Source organism: Alternaria burnsii, assembly GCF_013036055.1.
Source record: "Alternaria burnsii strain CBS107.38 chromosome Unknown 733, whole genome shotgun sequence".
In the NCBI taxonomy this organism is placed as follows: Eukaryota; Fungi; Ascomycota; class Dothideomycetes; order Pleosporales; family Pleosporaceae; genus Alternaria; species Alternaria burnsii.
This window is the reverse complement of record NW_024066130.1, coordinates 4,238-27,211: the sequence shown is the minus strand read 5'-3', so window position 1 is coordinate 27,211 and position 22,974 is coordinate 4,238. Positions and strand designations below refer to the sequence as shown.

The following is a 22,974-nucleotide window of genomic DNA, read 5'->3' as shown; positions in this document are numbered from 1 at the left end:
TTCAAGCTTGTAGCACAGCCTTGTCCCGTATTATCCCCTCTTTCCGCCCTTACTACCATGGCATCCGCAAACTCGCGCCCGCTGCAAGTCGTGGTATATAACGAGCAAAAACGAAAGCAAGAAGCGGCAAAGGAAGCAACCGTCCAGAAACTGGACCTCCAGAAGGACGTGCAGGCATTTCTGGACAAAGACACAGGAATCTATCTCCTTCCTCGCACCTGGAATCGAGCTAGCATTGTCAAAGACTTCACTGAAGCCAGTAACTTCCCGTCCCTGGCCAAGACTGTGATCGGAGGAGCCATAAAGAAAATCAATGCCATCACTACCCCTGATGCATTTGGGGCCGCCTCCAATCTTCTGGAGAAGGTCGCTCATTATGCACAAGACGGAACGTACGAAATCATTGGCATGGCCGTTCAAAAAGAGCATGAGAGCAAGGCCGACGGCAACCTTGCACGAAGCCTAGGAAAGCAGTTCGTTCTCCTCAGCACCACTCTGGCTAAGGGTGCCATTGCAGGCCTTCCTGGGATCATAGCAAGCACCTTGTTTACGATCATCGTGTACCTACACGAGAAGGGAGAGGAAAAGCAGAAGAAATGGAATGCGGAGTTGGCAACGATTCTCGACCAGAAGCTGGAGAAAATACGCCAAGACGTGAACGATAAAATGGCTGCCAACTCCAGGAAGCGTGTTGAGCGCATGCTCATGTCAGGTTTCGCTACAGACGTGTTCGACAACACTGTTTATGGCTTCTACGAGTGGACCGATGAACGAGCGGTCGAATGGAGGAACAGCCATCTCATTCAAATGCGCGAGAATGTCCAAGCGAATATCGACATCTATATCACCCCTTCTGATCTGCTTTGGGCCGCGGGCATAGGGAAACTGCTTCCAGGAAACAAGCTCACTGAGAAACAAATTGATGACATGAACGAATATCTGAAGGAGCAAGTGTATGACAAGGTTGACTAGGAATCACACGCGATGGATAGAATCACTCACGGATAGGATCGCTGCAAATATTTTCATCTCAGTCATTAGTCAGAACGCGCTAGTAGAACAATGAACAGTGCAACAGTATTAGGAAATGTGAAAGTATGTATCACGTGCTTTGCCAAACCGCGCCCTGCTAGAGGAGCCTGTGTGGACACCACATAATGCCCTGTAGATCGATTCGACGAACGAAAAGATAGTAAGCATATAGCAAGCGTAACAGTGCGATAATGTAGGTTCGCTGACCCAATCACTGCTAACCAACATACGCATGGCTAGGTAGCGAGACTTGGCACAGCCGCACCCTTGTGTATGCATGGTGCGACATCGCTCGGCCTTCACCCAGCCTCATCAATCACGCGTGGAATCACGAGTTTCACTCTTTTCACTATCAAGTATATCTTATCCGAAGACGATCGTGGGTTGCGGTCCGTGAGATAGCCTAACTCGTTCTGGGTTGTGTATAGTCGGTTCGCGAACTGACCACTAACAGGCTGCACGGGAGCGTGATTTGCGCCTTCACCTAGCAATCTCCACTTCTATTTACGGTGTTGGAAGACTCCTCTTACGTTCCCCTAACAAACGTTTGCATACGCTGTTACAGTTCAACCAAGGGCTCGCTACATCGTCCTATAGCCGTGCGATATGGCCACGCCACCTTCTAATGTTTCAGGATCGCCATGTCCATGTCTTATATGCACCAGCGCGGGGATCGAACTTACCCTCGCAAGCATACCAAGCCCTTGGCCGAACAACAGTGATAAGAAGACGCGTTACGCACCCCCTCAACCTGATGCAGACACGTTCGCCACTCAGCAAGCCTTTTTGGACAACCTAATGCCTGTACCAATTGAGAGTGTCGACGAAGATAGCAAGAAGTGTCCCATATGTTGGAAACCCTATGGCGAGGCAGCCGACCCTGGTTTCGACAACTCAGAGCAGCCCGTCCGTCTCAAGTGCAGGCATACGTTCGGCAACAAGTGCATGCTCGCCACCTTTGCGGTTCCTGGGACTTCGATCATTACTCTTGAACCTCTTGCCTTCGGTCCAGGATCTAGAGGCTATCAGTTGGGTCAGCGATTGCACTCTTATTTGCGGGAGTCAAGGGCACTAGAGACAGATGACGATGCGGTGGCTTTCGCCGAGATGCTCCATACAAGACGAGAATCATTGACTGAACTCTTTGGGTAAAGCGGCTATCAAACATACGTATGAGACTATCAGCTGACTTCGTTACAGTACGTGTTTCTGCTTTGCTGCCTACATTCGATTGCATCAGGTAAATCAGTGGTGACGTCTGTCGCTCTGCTACCTATGTGAACCACGAAAACACTGTGCGCAAGATCGTCGCGCCCGTTGAGGAGCAAACCTACAGATGTCACCATTGCGCGTCGTCCTTGCATTCCAAATCTGTACTAACAGCCTTGTAGGTCGCCATTGGAGTTCTGTTTTCCAGGAGCTGCGCCACCGAACAGAAAAGATTTCAGAATGTCGGAAGATCATACTTCTCGAGAACGCGGTAGTACTGGATTCTGATCGTCATGATCATCGAGCTTTAAGAGCTCTCTATGAAGGTTCTGGCATTTGGAATAACTTGCCCACTGCACAACCACTCCCCAGCTACAACCTTCCGTTCTTGAATTCTGGTCCATACGCGTTCCACACTCCGGAAGGCTCGCCAGATTCGCAGGACAGTGTCTCGAAGTTGAAAAAAGACCATGAAGATAGGATAGCCAAGATGCTAAAGGCCGAGCGCGATCTGCAAGAGCGCAACGAGCGACACCTGGACAGCACGCTGGGTGCGGAGTTAAGCCGAGTCTATTCAGAGTACATGAAACACCACGGCACTAAGAAAGAGCCCGAACAGTCAGATACATACCGGGAGCAGTGCTTTGTAGATGCTCACATCTCGATACACAAAAAGAATCCGAGACAAGTATCTTTCAGAATCGGGTCATTGGATCAATTCTTGGCCCATAGCCAGGATGACGCTGCAAGTGACGACAGCGACGCAGAAGACGAAGATAGCGATCATGTCAGCGGCACACTTCTATCGAGGTTGTTCCCGATTATCAGCCGCAAGATGTGCGAGCACTGTTGCACCGAACACACAACTGTTCCTTCATCGATACCTGTTCCAACTTCGCTATGGTGGAAGGACTCGCGCAAGATCCCCGATGATTGTCCCATTTGCCACAAGGTATTGTTTCACAAAGCTCATCTCTTCCAGCCGTCGCGCAACTCAGATTGCGAGATTTCAGGTCCGGATGAGTACGTTGGCAAGATCGGAGATAAAAAGGTGATTTAGGCAAGTGATGTGCGGCTATTGCACTGGTTATCGGATGACGCTCAAGCTCGGTCAATCATGCTGATTCATTACAATTGCCGGGACATTGATGCAGGTAGGATTAGAGACAGGGTCTATTCATACCAAAAATAGAATTCTTGGATAAGATAATACATGTTTACCAAACGTAGCCTTTGGTCTGCTGAATCTTCTTAACATCGATGTTCTTCCACATGAACGGTCCGATCACCCCTACAATCGATATAACAGTACTAGCTATAAGAAGTCGAAGCATTGCATCTTCGTACGCGTGCTGGATAGCAAGGCGTGTCAGAGACTCCATAGGGTAAGACAGCTGAGTCGTTATGTCGCCGAAGATCTTGTTGAGGTTCGGTAGGTCTTCAGGAGGTAGATATCGCACAAGTCGATCCGGCACTATGTCAGACCATATGGATGCCGCAACTGTCATACCGATAGCACCACCGATATTCCCAAAGATACCCACGATTGCGAGCATCGCGGCGACATGTTCGTGCGAACCAGCAGCTAGAATAGCAATCTCGTCCGTGACAACAAGAACGCCCTGCGAGATTGAAATGAACAGGAAGCACATGATGATATATCCGATGTTACTGGATGTGCGAAAGTACATCATCGAAACCTGACCCAATAGACCTAGCGGAACACCAACGGCTAATGATATGGTCTTGAAATGGCCGGTTCGATGAATCATGTAGCCAGCTGAGACGGCGACTAGTACACTCACAACGGTGTATAGCTGCGCAACGTAACTTGCTTCCTCCACGCTGAGTCCCTGTACAACTTGCAGGTAAGAGCCGAAGTAGCTATTCCATACCACGTAACTTGCGAAAAGACAAGCGCATAGTAAGCATGCGCCAAAGACGGTTCCATCCAACAGTAGCCTGTAGGGAAGGCACCGGATAGATGCGAAAGACTTCTCCCATACAACGAATGCCGATAGAAGCAGGAAGCCGAGCAGGATCACGCCAACTATGAGCGGCGAAGACCAGGCTTTGCCTGTCAAAGCATACAAGTTGAACGGAAGAAGAAAAAGGGCGATTCCCGTAGAAGCGAGCACCAAGCCAACAGCATTGAACTCCCGACTATAGTATACCATCGACTCCCGGAGATCTCGCCCACACTTCTCTCCTCTCCTTTCGATAAGTCCCATTCTCTTCGCTTTTCGATAGTTCGCCACAAGCAAACCCAGCAGCGGCAGCGTGACAAGCGGAACAAGCGCGCCGAATGAACCAAATGCCCACCGCCATCCCATGCCACGAAGATATGCTTGCGCTAAAGGGCCAGCTACCCAGCCTGTAATCAGGCTAGTTGAGTTCATGAGCGCCTGTACCAGCGCTCTGTTCTCCAACTTCGTCGTATCGGCAATGAGAACAGACAGGATATATTGCACACCGTTGTTTCCTAGGGTATGAAAGACCATGGCCGCAGCATACGTGCCTATGCCGTCACACACCATCATCATAACCAGCCCGCTTGATCCTGTGATAAGACAGAATAGCAAGCCATGCGGTCGGCCAAAGATATCGATGATCTTAGCGATAGATAAGGTAATGACACCGCCGAGAATATTGCTTAATATGCTAACAGTGGGTGTGAAAGCGTGCATAGAGAAGGCTGATGTAACGTATGGAACTAAGGCTAATGTGATGCCGGCGAGCAATGTTTCGACAAAGTAGATGAGCCATATTATCATGTAGGCCGCTGTAAGAGAGGAATTTGACCATGCTTGTGTTGTCGCTTCCATCGCTTGAACGCCTGGGTGCGAGCTGACCGCTGGACACGCATGGTCTATCGGTGGACTTATTGGACTACACTCAGAGTGTATTTGGATAGTACAGCGGAGGTCTTCTGCATCGGTAGATGGGAACAGGGTTGGTGAAAGTAGAGGTTCTTGGATAGATGGACGAGAAGGACGCATAGCAGCAGATGGGGACAGGAAATAGCCGAGACGGTAAAGACGGTGGTAATTGTGCTGTCTCTTTCCGCCTTGTTTCCTACAGCGCCGTGAGGAACAATGTACGATTCAATCAAGATGAAGAGGATGTCAAGCGAGGGTCTCATGGCGGCTGACACCTGAATGATGAATCGACATCAGCTGAGCAAAGCGAAAACAAAAACAACACCTCACAGGATTGCGCTAGATTTTTGTCGAATGCTCGGCAAGCGTAAGAAAGGATCTGACATGTTATGGGACTAGTGTCGTATTAGAGAGCACTTTTGCGATGATTGTGGCTTGAGACCTTGCACCCTGCTAGTGCACAAATGTGGGGCAACTCAATGCAGGGCCGACGCGCATATGTAGGACGGCTCGTCCTGCACGTTACGCAACTGGATACTCTACCAATCGATGTTATCGTTCTGGGCACCCGTGCCAGCTGCCGCTTTAGTGTCGTGCAGTCCAGGATATCACATAGCCGCGTTATATTTAGGCATCAAGAGAAGAGAAGGTTACCACGGACGCGATACTCTAGGTAAAATCAGACGTGACCACAGCTAGTTTGGAGCTAACGGTTCGGGGAATAGTAAGATATATGGCATGGTTCTCAGATGGTGAATGTCACTTGGCTGCCTGGTCTGGTTGGTCGTCCTGCGAGATAGTAAGATCCACGCTGATGGAATGCGCTAGAGGGCGGCATATTTACTGAAATCTGGACTTCCCTGTAGCTGAAGTTTGGTCAGATTTTAAGTTTACAGTCTTTGTTTCTTCGCAGTTGAGAAAAACCAAACAACAACAGTCTAAAGATTATGAACAGTGGGCGCGAGCTTCCCGTGTTACGGTCACTAGGTACGAAGCATCTATGTAACAGACATACCTATCGCCAAAGCTTATGACCCTTAGGAAAATCCGAACAGCTTTCCGCTGTTTCTCACGAACTAGGGTTCTTCAAGAATGTGGGAATATCTGCTCACTACTCTCTCTCTATTGTTGCTACTCTACCCGATTTGCAATCAATCATCTACGCCGCATTGACACAAGTCATCCACAGGAACTCTATCCTATCCGCCGTCCCGATCGACGAAATATCTCCAAGCGCCTACTTCGTCCGTTTGCAGTCTCTCGATCTTCGTTCCTGTGTACTTTTCAAGACTCGAGCGAGCTCGATTGGACAGCGCAACCAAGACCCTGAGCTCGACACAATTCTCCAGGAGGAACACAATACTGACTTCAAGCCTTCCCATGGTTCCCTGCCTTTCTGGCGACTTACCATCCTGCAAGACATTGGTGAAGAGAAGGGGCGTGGTTTCACCGCATCCTTTGTCTTCCATCATAGCCTCGGCGATGGCGCAACAGGAGTCATCTTCCACCAGTCATTCCACCAGGCACTTGAGAGTGTTCTCATGCTACCGTCCTTGAAATCAAGCAGCCCGAAAATACAGGTGTCTGAGAGTTCGACTGTTCTGCCACCACTAGAAGATTTGCATCCGTTGCCGTTGAACCCGAACCCACTTCATCACCGCACATCGGGCGAGAAGCTGGAGGAATGGACAGGAAGTCCCATCCAACTACCGATGGTGTCGCAATACCGGACACTGTTCTTTTCACCAATAGCTTCAGCTAAATTTGCGCAAGAGTGTAAAGAGAATGGTCTCACAGTGACGTCCGGCTCAACCGCGGTATTGGCCAGTGCGTTGTTCGAGCAGCTTCCAGATACTGTCCACGCACTCACAGGTATTATACCGATCAACCTTCGTCCATGGCTTAGCCTCCATGACAACTGCACCTCCACGAACGAAGCGATGGGCAGTTTCATAGACGCATTGAAAGTACAGATCCGTCGCGAGCATTGCTCCTTTCCCACCGACAGCGTTGGACACACGGGAGCTACATGCGGACTCGCGGCCGCGCGTCATACAGCAGAAACAATAAAAGAATACATGGGTAACAAGAGTCCGAGTGGTGAGCCATATACTTCAGTCGCTGCGTTCAAGGGTATACACGACATAGCTGCGGCCTTCAAGTCTATGGTTAACGCGCCCCGCGATGCGGCCTTTGAGATCTCGAACCTTGGCCGCTTCCCACCGCCGTCTTCCCCGTCATATGACGTCCCTGATGGTGCTTGTGAAGGTCGGTGCCGTATCGGACGCATGACCTTCAGTCGTAGTGCTGTTGGCTTCGGCGCTGCGATCACAACGAGTGTTATGATGGGAAATGATGGAGGGTTGAGCGTGGGGTGGAGTTGGCAAGAGGGTGTGGTGAAACGAAAGCTTGTGGAGAGTGTTATGGAGGGCTTTAGGAAAGGCGTTGAGGGTGGCGTTCATCTCTAAGGTAAAGTAGTAGTATCGATTGACAGCTTGAAACGTGGGAGAGCAATGGAACGTGGGCACGTTCGACTCAGGAACGGTTTGGAAGAACCCGTCACCTACCCACTGAGTAGCACCTCCCACAACACGAGATCGCGTAATGCGCAAGTCGAGACGACGTCTCCATGCCGGCCTTCGGTCATTCGTTCGCCGCATGATCAATGCCCTGCGCCAATCTGCTTTTGTTTCAGGCGCGACGCCCAGTAATTCTCGCGTACACTATAAATTCGCTCAATCTGACGCAATTGAGTTGTACATGTACAGCGGGTACACTAAGATAATTGATCTTGGCGTGAGATAGGCCTGAAAAGATACATGGGCATTGGTAGCCTACATGCGCATGCGCGGAGACGAGCGTACAAGAGCACAAATACAGACTAGGCAGCCTGATCCGCGCAGAAGACTGCGGCAATTGTCGCGCATCGGGTTAGTCGCCCAACACCGCCAATGCTATTATCTCGCCGACTCGAAAATCTGACATCTGATCATGAGTGCTAGGAGAAACGATGTACAAATGAGAGATGCTTACGATAGCTCACCAGGGTATCGATGTGATCATGACGCAAGATCAAAATTTGGGGCGTGCACCTCCTCTTACTTCGCACAGAATCCTACTTGCAATATTGCACGGCCATGTTAAGCAAGCGGACTCTCGTTATATGCAGGGAAGCTGAAAAAGCGCTTTGTCGTCGTACAGCAGTAAGTCTGACACATGTTGGCACCATGTATCCTGCAATCTATAGCCACAATGTGCCGGAAAATCGGATGTATATGGTTTGCAAAGGCTGACCTATGCTACGAAGCTGCGATGGCATGATGGAATGTATAAACATCAGTAACCATTGATCCCTTTTGCGAGGGGAAGCTCGTCACGAGGAATGCGCAGAACAGAGCAACACAGTGCCTCTTCTGCCAACCCAGTTGATACAGTCCCATTGAATAACTTGGAGCTATCGTATATGATTAAAAAGCGAAGTTCGGTGATTATGAATGGATGAAACATAGGTGACCCGTCAGATCAGCCTTCACACACAGCATGACACCAACACAGCAGGTCATGCCGTGCCCCCATTGGCCTTCACAGTTACCAGCATCCTGCTCAACCAACTCCTTTTCGCCGCAATTGCAGCTCCAACAACAGGCACCCCAGGATTCTCAACAGCATCGAACAAATGTGTTCCACCTGGCCAAACATGTAACTCGCATGAGCTCCCGCACCGCCACATATCCAGGGCATATGCGACAGCTGGATCACGGAAGACCTCGCATTCAGCCGCGTCGATGTAAGCTTGAGGTAAGTTGCTCAGATCCGTAGCTCGGGAGGGTGCTTGGTACATGGTGACTGTATTGGTGCCGCGCTGACCTGCAAGAGCGTGGTTCCAGGCCGCGCGATTTGTGATGCCGTTCCATGGCACGCCGTATTCGAATTGTGCGTCCGAGACGCTGTTGCATCGATCATCCAGCATAGGCGAGAGTAACATCTGCGCCTTGATAGGCACAATAGGCACCTTTCTGTCGCGGGCTAAGAGGCAGGCAGATGCAGCGAGGGGGGCACCCCCGGAGGACCCGCAGACGATTATAGCTGCAGGATCGATGCCTAAGCTCGTGGCGTTTATAGAGAGCCAGGCGAGTGCTTCGTAGCAGTCTTCAGCTCCTCCTGGTGCGGGCGTCTCGGGCGCAAGCCGGTATTCGACCGAGGCGATGATGCACGGTATGTCTTGGACGACATCAATTAGTTGTGCGACGGCGCTGAAGCGATCGCCTGAGATCATACCGCCTCCATGGATGTAGAACAAGACTGGTAGCGCGTTAGACGAAGTCTGCGGCGCGAAGATGGATAAGGCAATGCCGTGACCACCAGGGCTAGTGATGACATGGTGAGTATGCGTCAGGTGCGGATTCGCGGTCAGAATTGGCTCTAGGCTTCCTCCGACATCGAAACTACGAAGAAAGGAGATATCTAACTCTTCTGGTAGGATGATTGAGTCGATGATGGGTGCTAGCTTAGGGTCGATAGGTGGTCTGGGGATTGTAATGCGCGGGTCTAGCCCGGCGGCCTGGGAGTACGGGTACGGGTAGGCGGAAGAATCGGACATGATGGCCAGCGAAGGTTCATTAGCGAGACACATTTAGACATGGCTTTGCTTGCGTAAATGTACTGGACGTTTGCGGCGATTGTTGAGGTGTTGTGCTGACAGTAAGCATGAGTCGCGGGTAGAGTTCTCTAACCGAGGTGAGGTCAAGGGTGCCAACGGCCCGCTCCACATCACACGGCGTACCAGCCGGCAGGGCATATTATCCGCCGCTGCGGGCGTCGTTCCGACGCAACGTCAGCGTCCCACGCACCAGGCTCTCACTACATGCAATGCAGTCCCTCCCACGCGTTCTTTGAAAGTCAGCGTTTTGTTCCACATCAGGCGCCCTGCCGTGTCAATCCCCTCCTTGGATAAGCGCGTTCTTCGATGAGCATGTTTGCAAATGAGCACGTTTTCCATGAGCACGTTTCGATCAGCAACTGCCCTTACTGGTAAAGTCTAGCAACGGATTTTGCGGCTTGGAGCATTGTAACCGTACAAACGTCCTCGTCCTTAACCTTATTCGGAGACATACTCCGTGACCAAGAAATAGCCACCATCATAGAGATCCCGGTTGCGCCTGATCTTGAGCTCGAGTGGGGACAATTCATGGTATGGATCATTCCAGCATCGAGGCTGTGGCGGTAGCAAAGAACAATCGCATGGGAGCTTAGCACGAAGATTGGCACGCAGTCTGGATGTTGTCGGCATAGGATGATCTGATTATAAGAGGTCCAAATACCATAGTCGGCTCTGCTCCTCCCACACTGCTACAATGCTTACCTGCTGTGCTTGGCCCCGAAACGTTCCTTGAAATAAGTCATTGTCGGCATACATGCGTGACATCGAGGTGCGGCCGGAGGCGGAATATCACGACATCGCATAAGCACTGAAGTATTGCTTGGTATGTCCTTCTTCGGCCAATCAGCCTCCCAGGGGCGAGCGGCTATTTGCCTTTGTTGGCTCTGCCCAGCTAAGGGCCACGAGCAGAGCCATGGGGTTGCGAGTTTGACTGAACGAACTTCTTTGGTGACGATACGGATACTGAAGTACGTCAATGACGGGAAAGGTCGACTTCTTTTTGAATTCGTCAGCATCTGGACAACGTGGCTTTTCACGCAGATAGATGTGGGAGTCACGTTGAACATTCCGTCGCTTACGAGGCACTGCTCGAACTCGCAGCATCTGTTGTTGACCACAATCAAGGAATGAGCATGGTCGCGTATACAGCGAAGTATGTGGCTGCGCAAGCGCGACGGGGAGATGTCTTGGCTATGGAACACGACATGTAGGTTGCACAGTGGCGCGAACTCTCGCTATCATATGACCCTTGGCCCGTGTTGGTTCCAACTTAGCCTCTGCTTAGTGTCCGTCACAGCTCGACCTCACTCATTTTACATTCTAGTCTCCGCTCGCACATGGAACGTCGCGTGGATCACGGCACTTTTCAGACACACTACCTTGAAGCGGGGTGGCTTGGCTGATACGCAATGATTGCTAATTGTAAAGTCCCTGATCCCAGCTGAGCTCGCAAGCTTCAACCGCGTCAGTGGAACAGTTGCCTTCTAAGAGCTAAGCGGGCTGCCGCTGCCATGACTCGTACTGAGCGCTGACTGTATGTTGCCTGGAATGAGGCAACTCCGTAAAAGTTGTCTCGCCTCGAACAACCTCATATTACCTCAGAGGCTCAGTCACCCCTGCAATCTCGATTCTCGGCCTCTATTCGAGTACTGTCCCTCGTATTACAGTCATTCCGTGATTCTAGTCAGCGGTCGCTTGACCTAATCACCCGTGTGGCGCTCGAATCTCACCTGCTTAACTGACCGTGTCTGAGCCATCTAGATTCCAGCAGCTTTATAGGGTTGACTTCTGGACGTGAGCAAAGTTTCACTGATCATTCCGACGTTGAAACCACTCCTATGTCTCACCAGCCATGGATGACATGACGATGCGTCTTGACGGCTTGACTAGCAATAGCCCTGCTGGACTTGGAATTACGCTGCCATGCGATAATTCGGCGGTCGCCAGCGTCACTTCCGGTATGGAAAACATATCGACCAAAATTCTCGAAATCATATATGAACATGCTCTCAACAAGTTCGATGATTCGAAAGAGCGCCTAGCTGCCGGGACGGTGAAATTTCTTACCGTGATCGACCGATTCGTCCAAGCAGGCGAACGTGTCGAGACATGTTTGCCAGCCTTTCCTTTCAAGTCGGCCAACAAAGTTTACAAAGTGCTCGGATCCCTACCAGACAAGGCGGAAGAACTAGCGCTCCAACGGCTGAACCACATGTGCGCAAGGATAAAGGATGTTTACAAGCCAGGAGCGAGAGTTACTATCATCTCAGATGGCATAACCTACAACGGTGCGTAAATTCACTGTCAATAGTCATGACCTAGACTAACGGATATTAGATCTTCTCTCGATATCAGATCGTGAGACATGGGCTTATGGCGAGTCTCTGCGTCGAATGGCGACGGAAAAGAAATTCACATATATTGCCTTTTCCCGACTGAAAGACATACTCGATTTTCCAGGCCTACCAGACGAGCTGCGAGAGATAACATATGTCGCCAATTGCACGAACTTCAGACGCCTGCTTCTCAACAGATACGGGAGACCTGATATCGATATCGACAAGGAAATCAGAGAGAATGCAGACACGAGATTGACTTATCTCGGCTACCGGAAGTTTCTTGAGTCTGATCTGAAGCACATATTCGCGCTCGGAGAGAACCGCGGCAGTAATCAGTACAAGAGAGACGTCAAGTATCTCGCGAAACAGATGCTATACAGAGGATACGTAAGTTCTCCGACGATTCATCGGCCCAGCGGCATTACCTTCCTGTAGACTGACACTATAGACAGGCATATGCTGGAGCTGTTAAAGAAGCATATCCTTATCACCTTAGACTCTCGATACACGAATCGATTGGCGATCATAAGATATCGATTAGTTTGCTGGACACGAAAACAGGTTACACAACACCATGGCATTGCAGTGTAGCCTTGCTGACCAACGGAGACTGGGTGAGCGCACCTGCGGGTGAGTTCCGAAAGGACTCACGGCTCGAGCTCATTCACGAGAACGGACGGCCCAGCCACTTCAAAGAACAAAGACTGCAGGGATCTGATATACCATGGATCAATGAGGCAAACGCCAGCTATCTACAAGCTCGGACGCCCTTCAATGGTACACGAAGTGGCTATTCCTCGCCCAGTGCGACGTCCATTGTCAGCGGCATGTCTACGCCACCGACATCCTTTGGGACATCTCCCCCACATTTATCACTCTCTCCACCGCACTCTTCTCCCGATACCAAGCTTCCAGAGACGCTACAAATGAATGGCATCGGAAGTGAGCCAGCCTATGGTCACCGGCTCATACCCCAGATCATGGACCAACTCGCCAGAAATCAACCTGACAAAATTGTTTTTTCAATTGCCAAACCTTCAGATTCAGGCCTTGAGCTTCGGGACATCTCAGCGCATGCTTTTGCGAAAGCAGTAGACAAGACAGCATGGTGGCTTCGTGACCAGGTCGGCGAGTCGCCATCTGTGCGACCTGTGGGCTACATCGGCCCTCACGACCTCCGGCACATCCTGATCACCTATGCCTGTGTGAAGGTTGGCTACGCTGCGCTCTATCTTTCGCCCAAGAACAGCACAGAGGGGGCTTTATCTGTGCTAGAAGCAACAGAGTGTGATATCTGGGCTAAAGCACGTGAAGTGGAAGCAGCTCCTCTTGTGAAGGACGTTCTAGAGAAACGCCCGATGAAGTTACTCGAGCTACCATTACTTGACGAACTTCTGGATGCGGGCGATGTCGAATACTACCCTTACATCAAGGCTTTTGCCGCAGCTGCTACAGAACCCTTCTGTTATCTTCACACGTCCGGTTCGACGGGGTCACCAAAACCGATCCCGTGGTCTCACGGATTGATCGGGACGATGGATGCAATACGCTTACTTCCACACGTTGATGGCGACGATGGCTTAGTGCCGTGGACGTCGGACTGGAGAGAGGGAGACCGAATCTACTCCTCTTTTCCCATGTGCCACGGCGCTGGGATCATCATGGATATACTCTTGCCAGCTCTTTTCGGTCTAACCTGCGTATTAGGTCCTGAGAGCACTATTCCCAACATCTCACTCCTAGAAACTCTTGCCGATCATGCCAAGATCGACATCTGGAGCATGGTACCATCGCTTGTCGATGAGCTAGGAGAGACGCCTGATGTTTTGGCCAAATTCCAGTCTTCTAAGTTTATCTGCGCATCAGGTGGGCCGGTAAGCCCTGTTAGCGCTGGCAAAGTCAATCACATCATCAGAGTACTCAATTTGACCGGGACGACAGAAGGTCTTTTCATCGGCAATCTCGTCGTGGAGCGAGAGGATTGGTTCTGGTTCGCTTTCCATCCTTACTCCGGCTTCGAGTTCAAGGAAGTGGAGCCAGGTATCTATGAGCATTGGGTCAATCGAAACGAACATGCCTCCCTGTTTCAAGGCATCTTCCATACATTTCCAGACAAGGACTCCATCAACTTCAAGGACCTGTATAAGCGGCATCCAACCAAGCCCAATCTCTGGGCTTTTACCGGTCGTAACGACGATCTTATTGTTCTTTCTAGTGGATATAAGATCCTGCCTCTGGAGTTTGAAGCATCTGTCAGTACTCATCCCGCGATTGACGGATGTCTCGTCATAGGTAGCAACAAGCTGCAGGCTGGTCTTCTCATCGAGTTGAAGAACCAAGTAGCCAAGACGGACGACATAATGGAGAGTATATGGACTAAGATTGAGGAAAGCATCCTATGCTCACGACAAAACGTACGTCTATCCCGTGACTATGTCTGCTTTGCACAGCCAGACAAACCCTTCGTTCGGACAGACAAAGGGACGGTCAAGCGACGAGCTACTTTACTCCTTTATGAAGACTACATCGAAAGGTTCTACAGCGCTCGCAGTACTGAGACTTCTTTCGTTGTCGATATTAGCTCTGCATCGACAATGCAGAGATCAGTGCGTGGAATTCTCGCTTCATCACTCCCACCGATCCAATCTGCTTCTCCAGATGATGACCTATTCGAACTCGGCCTCGATTCATTAGGGGTATCGGCCGCTATCAATGCCATCCGAGCAGCGGTCAAGTGTCTAGACAAACTCGCCCCTCGCCATCTCTACGCAAGTCCCACTTTGGCCAGCTTCACCACTGCTCTCCATCTAATGGTCGTTCAAGCGCAAGATGCTGGTAACACAAAGCCTAGTGCCAATGATCGAGAAGGGAACATGCAGCGCATGATTGCGCAGCGAAGAGTATGGCAGTCTTTTCAATTAAACCCTTTCGACTATGTCAACCCGAACCATTACATGGGGCTGGTATTTTACTTTCCCCTTCGAGAAGGCATTACATTCGAAGAGGCATTCGCAAACATGCAAGCAGGACTTAATCGAACATTTGAACTCATACCAGCATTAGGCGGCAAGATGATGACATGCTCCAGAGACGAGATCGGATACACCAAAGGCGATCTCTGCGTGTCTGTACCACCCTTCGGCCAACCAGCTCGCGATCGTTTAGTCTACAAGGACCTATCCGATGTGCTTCCGGCATTCGAGAACCTGCGAAGCGATGGATTTGTGCCATCAGCCTTTAAAGACGAGCTGGTTCTGCGACAAGACACTTTCCCGCAGCTTCCCGCGGATATACTCGTTGCGCAGGTCAACTTTGTCAAAGGTGGATGCATCCTTGCTGTCGATCTAAACCATTGCTGTTTGGACGGTGTGGGGGCTATTATCGCGATAAAAGCATGGGCTGAGAATTGCAGGTATCTGCAAGGCGACACGTCAGCAACTTGTTCATGGTACGACACAGAGAGCTTCAATCACAGCCTTCCAGAGGTTCTGCATGAGCTGGAGGGATACGCGCGTCCAGCAGAAGAGGTTGATCTCGATGTTTGGGGCATGCTACCCTTCATCCCGTCAGCTGATATTCTCGAAAGGCATGCTTCAAAACGATCCGAACCTCTGGGCCGGCCACTAAGCTACCCGCTGCACTCAGTATGGCCGTTGCCCTGTGCAGAGCGGAAGATGGACACTACTCTATTCCTGATCCCATCTGAGAAGGTCGAAGTACTCAAAACGAACGTCATGCGCGATCCTGAAGCCAGTGGGGCCATCATATCGATCAGCGACATCATCCAAGCCTTCTTTTGGCGTTCAGCCCTACGTGCACGATATGCCGTAGCCAAAGCTGCTGGCCGAGAGTTCAAACCTGACGACCACTCTATCCTCGAGTTGCCAACAGACGGGCGCCCTTACTTCTCGTCACTCCTACCTACATCATACATGGGCAGCTTACTCACCCTGAACCGGACAAGCATGTCGTTAGAAGAACTCTGCGCCCCAACCACGAGTATCGCACACATAGCACAAGTACTTCGCACATCTGCTGCACGCATGACACCAGGGCTTGTTCACGATGCATTCACACTCCTCCAATCACTTCCCGACCACTCACGCTTCTCGACCGCGAACATGGGTCTTGACCACATGCATGCCATGATCTCAAACATGATATTGTTTGAGATGAAAGAGATCAATTTTGGCAGCACCTACTTTGGTAATGAGGGAAGTCCAGAGAGTATGAGGCCGCAGCTAGAGCGCGGAAATGGGAGGTTTAGATTTCTGGTTGTGTTTCCGCTAAAGAGCGATGGGAGTGTGGAATTAGTCATGGGGACCTTTCCAGAGGAGAGGGAGATGCTGGCGGCGGATCATGAGTTTACAAAGTATGCACAGTTAGTTGATGTGGCGGGTTATTGAGGGATCATGGTTAAGCCGCCTTGGTAAGGTGTTAGCTGTAGTCTGAGTATCTTCCAGGTGCAAATTGGGAATATTCAATTGTTCGTACAAAATTGATCGTGACACATCCGTCGTCGAATCGTGAACTCGACAATGGAGTCGCAAATTATCACTAACAGTGCGAAGCTGCGACAGCGCCATGAAAGACCTCACGACTGATCTATGGGTCGGTAACACCAGATGGGTTTGACAATGGCTTTGTCCCCAAAGATGAGCGGCTACAAGGAACAAAGTCTGGAAACAAGCGAAGCTTATCCGATGTTCGTTTATAATGATGAGACCTGAGAAGGAGAATTGGAGAAGATAAAACTGGTGGGAGAGGATATCAAGCCGAGAAGTTGGCTCAAGTCAATGGTACTGGAGATCAATACATAGCACTATGTCGATGTATCGTTCACCCAGCACGTAGCACAAGTCACATAAGTTCATGACAATACTTAACCCTCAATCACAGGATAAACCGCCACCGCATGGAAGATCACGCTTTGCCCGATGAGCTCTAGCGCATATATCCCTGCTTCCGCGGCTTCGGAACGTCATCGCCCATCACCAAATTTCGGGTTCTGCAGGCCAACAGCGCACGCGATCGATACAGAAGGACTATTACAACGACTCAAGTCAAACTTGAGACCCTGCAACCGCTCCCGCCGAAGAAGTCGTCCACGCACGTTGAGAACCGTTTCCGAGGCAGCATGGCGACCCACGAGCAATACATATTGCACGTAACAGCAGGCGCAACATACGACACCTCAAAACACCAAGATGTACTTGTAAACAGCGAGAAGCCGGTGGACGTCTCCTCCGATCTCATCGACGCGAAAATACATATGCGCATTAAAGACTACCGCGGTACGTTGCGCGCTCTGGCCTGCCCCCACCCACCGATGGTGGAGGTTTTGCCTGCCTCCCTTCTGAGCCGACCGGCAACCTACTCCCCCTTCCCCTCCCATTACCATGCGCTGCCACTAACAACACCTACTCAGGCTTACCTGAAGGCTCCCCCAAAACATCTCCTTACTTCTCGACCCCCCAACATCCTTACGACCGCTACTCGATCTCCTTCTCCTTCACCCCCAAACAAGACATCGCAGGCGACAAACTCGTCTTCGGAAACGACTTTGACCACCCCATACGCGATCGCCTACCCCCTTTGTTTGACAAGGCGTTTGGAATAGTCAAGTGGTGGATCGACCCAGGTCTCGATGGCGATGTATACGCCGACGAGCCGTACCTATACGGCGCGCTGCTATCTTCGATAAATGTGCTCAGGATTGGCAGCAAGGCAGACGGAGAGAAGCCTAGTGGGGACGACCTAGAGGGCGAAGCGCAGACACAGGGGGATGTTGAAGTGCCTGGATCAGATGGCGAAGCTATCGTCTACGAAGAGGGTGCAGACGGGGACGGAGTCGAAGTCAGGAAAGAAAAGCGGGTACCGGATAAATCTGGAGCGAGGCAAAAGTTCTTCCTTACGGAGCAAAATCGAAAGGATTTTGTGTTCGAGGCGGGGAGGGAATACAAGTGCGACTTCTTCAATCCATACCTTGACTTCAATGAGTTTGCGCTGAAGATTGGGTATGGGTTGCCTAATATCAGTATGATTGGGCATTGGGATGGACAGCCCCTGCGGTACGTTGTGACATTCTTTGTTCCTTGCCCTCTTAATTTGCTGAGCATCCCACCGCTACTTACACATGCACCTTTCTTTGGACCGTGGGATATGGAGCTGACTTGATCAATTATACTAATCAGATCGCACACACTTAGATATGTGCTCAAGAATCGGGAAACCAACCAAGAGCTCTTTGTTGTAGTGATCGAGCTGCTGCCTACTGAGCAGGCGAGGAAAGAAGGTGCGGAGGATCCCAAGGAGAAGTTTGAGCAAGTACATGGAAGTGAGAAGAAGGAAGAGAAGAATGAGGATTTGGATTAGGACAAGGTGGGTTGTTAGTTGAAGGACGGAGTTAGGGTTAGTGGTTCGGGAAACGGAATGGGATGGTGCGCGGCATCGATACGGATGATTTCCAGGGTAAGGAGTAACAAGATCGGCATTGGCGTGACGATAGATCAGCAAGTGTAGTAGTAGACTTAGTCATATGATATTTACCATGACTGTCGGTTGTCGTTGGTCCCCGTGGGGTACAGACTGTTGGCATTCCGCGGCAGAGGAAGCTCGGGCCTCCGAACTTCGGCGTAAGCTGCGGCAACACCAAAAATTCCAGGGCGGAGCAACCCGCACCGCACCACAGCTTCAACATGGCCGCACGCACTCTGAGGATAGGTAAGGCAGTCAATTGCATGATGACGGCACAAGAGTATCTGAGGTCGTCGACTAATGCCCCTTAGGCCTCATCCCAGGCGACGGCATCGGCCGCGAAGTAATCCCCGCGGGCCGCCGCATCCTCGAAGCCCTGCCTTCTTCGTTCGGCCTCAAGTTCTCCTTCTCGCACCACGAGGCTGGCTGGGAAACGTTTCAGAAGACGGGCGCCGCCCTGCCCGACAAGACGGTTGAGGCGCTCAAGTCCGACTGCGATGGCGCCCTCTTCGGAGCCGTCAGCTCGCCCACTGTGCAAACCAAAGGCTACTCCAGCCCGATCGTCGCACTGAGAAAGCGCATGGGCCTGTACGCCAACGTCCGTCCTGTGAAGAGTGTGAGGGGCGCAGCGAGGAGTGTAGACCTGGTGATTGTGAGGGAGAACACCGAGGATCTTTACGTCAAAGAAGAAAAGACGTACGCGGCGCCCGACGGCTCCAAGATTGCAGAGGCAATCAAGCGCATCTCGGAAACAGCATCCTTCAACATTAGTGCCATGGCCGGCGACATCGCGCTCCGCCGCCAGCGCGTCCGCGATGCGGGTGCAAGCTCCATTCACAACTCGCCGCTCGTAACCATCACACACAAGTCCAACGTGCTTTCGCAGACCGACGGCCTCTTCCGCGAGACAGCCCGCCGCGCACTCCAAGACGCCAAGTACGGTCTCGTCGGCGTAGAAGAGCAAATCGTAGACTCCATGGTGTACAAGCTCTTCCGCCAGCCTCAGGACTACGACGTCATCGTCGCGCCCAACCTATACGGTGACATTCTCTCCGACGGCGCGGCGGCTCTCGTTGGCTCCCTTGGCCTGGTTCCTTCTGCGAACGTTGGCAAGGACTTCGTCATCGGAGAGCCATGCCACGGTTCCGCACCAGATATCGAGGGCCAGGGCATCGCGAACCCTATTGCGACGATCCGGTCTACGGCGTTGATGCTGGAGTTCATCGGTGAGGAAGAGGCGGCGGCGGCTGTGTACAAGGCAGTGGACGCCAACCTCGAGGAGGCAAAGCTATTGAGCCCGGATATGGGTGGCAAAGCCAAGACGGAGGAGATTATTGAGGATATCTGCAAGAGGTTGTAGACATGTGATTGTCGAAAGTTGATCTAGCCTGCTCGCGGGTGCTGTTCGGGTGTCCTGAGACTGGTCCAGAATGACGATTCACAAATTTCATGCGCCTACATACCGACCAGATGAGATATGTGATGTACGATTAGACGAATACTCCATAGACTCTACCCAGTTCCACCAATTTCGTCATTCCAATTCATAACCTTGGTCCGCTGTGAATCATATCCTAGTAAGAGCCTCGACATCGACTCGTTGATAGAAAGAAACATGCCCAAAAGTTTCCCAATACTGCGCCAACCGGTCATGCGAGATGAGGATGAGTTGACTCGTCATATAATTGTCTAGATGAAATGAGCAAATCGCGTTCTAGTACAATCACAATGAATACACGGAAACGTACCGTTCCTGAAGCCTGTAGCAGCGATATGCCCAACACTTCTCACAATCCTCGCGCCCTTGAAGATCTCTTCTTTGGCGACGCGGATCAATCCATTAGGTCCAATATCAGGTGCTATAAAGGTGAATTCTCCGCGTGGAATATTTGGATCGCCCGTCAGCTTGACCGCCTCGATGCGACCACGATATACGTCCGGGTCTTCTTCTTGTCCAGTGCTAGCGGTATGTTCCGGTCCACTACTCTGACTGACGTGAAACGCTTCCTGCAACGTAGCAACGCTGTCTTCCAGGTCATCTGCAGTCTCCATTGCCGCGACACTGCCCTCGCCATCCTCGGACGCAACATCTGTAGGCGCGGTGGTCCAACTCCCTTCACTAGACACACTGCCCTCTCTTTCCCTCGCCCTCATTGCCCACAAGGCCCGTTCAGGCAGCGGCTTTGCATCCGCCTCATCCGGCTGCATGATGACGAGAAACTCGCAGCCATGGCCCGCATAATCACCGCACCAAATGCCCTGCCACGGTTTCTGCTTGGTCGGCGTGTAGCATTCTTCAGGTAGCGTGGCCCACGTCGTTACGTCCTCGCCAATGCGCATACCCAGGCCGAGTGCGCGTGTGGAGAACTCCATCCACCGACGGATGCGAAATGTGGATGTGGACAGCTGGGTCAAGGTAGCGGGTTTCTGGCCTGGTTGGCGGAAACCGGATGGGGAAGTGTCGTTGCGTGTGCGGTCGTGACTGGGCAAAGCGAGAGGTGGCCATACGGGTGTTGCATCGCCCGTGATGGCTTGGGGCCAGGGGCGCGTGAGCATGAGTTGCGAGAACAGACTCGCGGCTTGCTGTTGCCGGTCGCGGTAGAGGCTCATTCGAATTTCTTTCTGGAGACGATAGCCGATGGGTCCAATGGCTTCTTCGTAGGCATCTTTGTTTAGTCGGACAATAGGCGCATTGAGATCGAGGCGTATCTTTGGGTTAAAGGTGTGGATTATGGCTTCCGGGTGCTGCTCCCAAGATAGTGCTGACGGAACGCCGCGTTCGGCTACAAGAGCGTAAGCTTCGATTGCGTCGAGGCGGTGGTCGTAGCGTGCGATGAGGAGCTTGCCCGTGTGCGCGGTGTCGGCGAACCAGATCTTTCGCCGGGCGATGAACCAGTATGGGTGGTGTTGCTGGAAGAGGTCGCGCCATGTCAAGTGTGCGGGTTTGGTAATGGTGGGGACTTCTGCTTGTACAAATGTTTGCCAAAGTACATCCTGGAGTGTGTGCTGGCGCAAGGATTTGCTGACCATGCCCACTGTAAGAAGATCGGAGAGATGGAGGTAGCGGAGTACATCATGGAGTAATTCCGAAGGCAGGTTCAGCAACGGCGGGATGGTTGTCTGTGATGTTCCACTTGGGGTTTCAGGAGATCGTCTCTCCATTTGGTTGCGCCTTTATGAGTCGAGCTCGTTATGAGTGTTTACAGTCAGTCCCTGTTTGGGGAATGGATCGTCTATCCAAGTATGCGATCCAAGTGGCAAAAAGCTTATGTCGCCTTCTTTCTGGCACAGGCGCGTATTGAATGCAAGCCGCTGCAACAAGGCAAAGAATCCAAATCTATCACGGCTGAGTTTCTAGCTCTTTTGTCGCGTCTCCAGGGTGTCTGCTGTTCAAGCGCCTCTTTTCTCGGCAACGTCCCGTGGTGACACCTTCCCACCTTCGCCTAGTCGCAATAAGTCCGGGGTAGATTGGCGTGATCAAGCAACGAATACGAAAGCCATGTACGATGGAGTGCTAAGTCGCGTATCTTGGGTTCGTCAAGTACCTGCTGTTTTAGGTGGTTGGTGAACTTGCGTGCTAATGGCGATGTTGCGATATCGGATGATGTGTTGCAAGGGTGAGGAGGCGACTTTAAACGTAGATGCGCGCGGACCGTCTGTGGCTGTCGAATGAGGATAGTGTTGCAGAAAGCGGCTGCAGATGGCGGAGAGAATCAATGAAGATTTGGGTACGATGGATACATGGAGTTGTTGCGCTACGTGATGCATGGCAAACACAATGTCGTGGTACGTCACCATCAGTCCGTGCGCTGCGGCGGGTGGCTTTTGTGGGGTCTGTGGAACCTCACTTCTTCGATCCTCATCAGTCCACCTTTATAGATCCTGCGAATGTCAATAGCATTGCATGACGCAGAATTCAGTTGCCTGGGGTATCATCATGATAATTGCCAATGACTATCATCTATCTGCACGGCATCGGTGCCTCTGCTCTTCTCATGCACCGGTCCGTGCCTCCCTCTGTCCGCGTCCATCCCTGACCACCATAGGGCCGTTTCACAGATTCGACAGCGGCATCTTGGCCACAACAAAGTACTACACTTCCTCTGTGTACGACCTCAACCTTAGCCACTGCTATCTCGGACCACGGGCAAGCACCCGTCTAGGATTATCTATAGACTAGTTAATTAGAACGTCCTAACATGTGCATATAGTTGCCTTTATTTTGTGCTGCCTATACCTATTAGGATCGCGGATTTTGCTATTAAATCCTCGAAAAATTAGCCCGTGCGTTAGAAATCTAACAGCTAATTCTAATAGCTAATTCTAATATTTAACAGCTAATTCTAATATCTAATAGTAAAATCTAATAGCTAATTCT

The 22,974-nt window shown here is 51.3% G+C and overlaps 6 protein-coding genes across 6 annotated transcripts; 3 read left to right on the top strand and 3 right to left on the bottom strand.

The window, feature by feature from the left end:
- Positions 1 to 57: 57 nt before the first annotated feature.
- On the top strand, positions 58 to 3,301 carry GT037_010688 (uncharacterized protein; the record flags this gene model as incomplete). The annotated part of the gene is made up of 3 exons (XM_038935735.1): positions 58 to 963; positions 1,630 to 2,065; positions 2,424 to 3,301. The coding sequence occupies 3 exons, from the start codon at positions 58 to 60 to the stop codon at positions 3,299 to 3,301; spliced, it is 2,220 nt and encodes a 739-aa protein (XP_038781505.1).
- A 157-nt stretch (positions 3,302 to 3,458) lies between these two features.
- GT037_010687 (siderophore iron transporter mirb) lies at positions 3,459 to 5,066 on the bottom strand (the record flags this gene model as incomplete). Its single annotated transcript, XM_038935734.1, has 1 exon — positions 3,459 to 5,066. The coding sequence occupies one exon, from the start codon at positions 5,064 to 5,066 to the stop codon at positions 3,459 to 3,461; it is 1,608 nt and encodes a 535-aa protein (XP_038781504.1).
- A 1,001-nt stretch (positions 5,067 to 6,067) lies between these two features.
- GT037_010686 (uncharacterized protein) lies at positions 6,068 to 7,588 on the top strand (the record flags this gene model as incomplete). The annotated part of the gene is made up of 2 exons (XM_038935733.1): positions 6,068 to 6,107; positions 6,162 to 7,588. 2 exons carry the CDS (start codon positions 6,068 to 6,070, stop codon positions 7,586 to 7,588), a joined length of 1,467 nt encoding a protein of 488 aa, XP_038781503.1.
- A 1,091-nt stretch (positions 7,589 to 8,679) lies between these two features.
- Positions 8,680 to 9,720, bottom strand: GT037_010685 (uncharacterized protein; the record flags this gene model as incomplete). The annotated part of the gene is made up of 1 exon (XM_038935732.1): positions 8,680 to 9,720. One exon carries the CDS (start codon positions 9,718 to 9,720, stop codon positions 8,680 to 8,682), a length of 1,041 nt encoding a protein of 346 aa, XP_038781502.1.
- Positions 9,721 to 11,632: 1,912 nt separating this feature from the next.
- On the top strand, positions 11,633 to 19,956 carry GT037_010684 (acetyl-synthetase-like protein; the record flags this gene model as incomplete). Its single annotated transcript, XM_038935731.1, has 9 exons — positions 11,633 to 12,068; positions 12,118 to 12,506; positions 12,572 to 16,500; positions 16,691 to 16,730; positions 17,134 to 17,413; positions 17,548 to 18,190; positions 18,329 to 18,446; positions 18,728 to 18,842; positions 18,908 to 19,956. 9 exons carry the CDS (start codon positions 11,633 to 11,635, stop codon positions 19,954 to 19,956), a joined length of 6,999 nt encoding a protein of 2,332 aa, XP_038781501.1.
- Positions 19,957 to 20,163: 207 nt separating this feature from the next.
- Positions 20,164 to 22,466, bottom strand: GT037_010683 (uncharacterized protein; the record flags this gene model as incomplete). The annotated part of the gene is made up of 3 exons (XM_038935730.1): positions 20,164 to 20,285; positions 20,345 to 21,559; positions 22,142 to 22,466. Coding segments are annotated over 3 exons (1,662 nt in total), but the record flags the coding sequence as incomplete, so codon positions are not given.
- Positions 22,467 to 22,974: the final 508 nt, after the last annotated feature.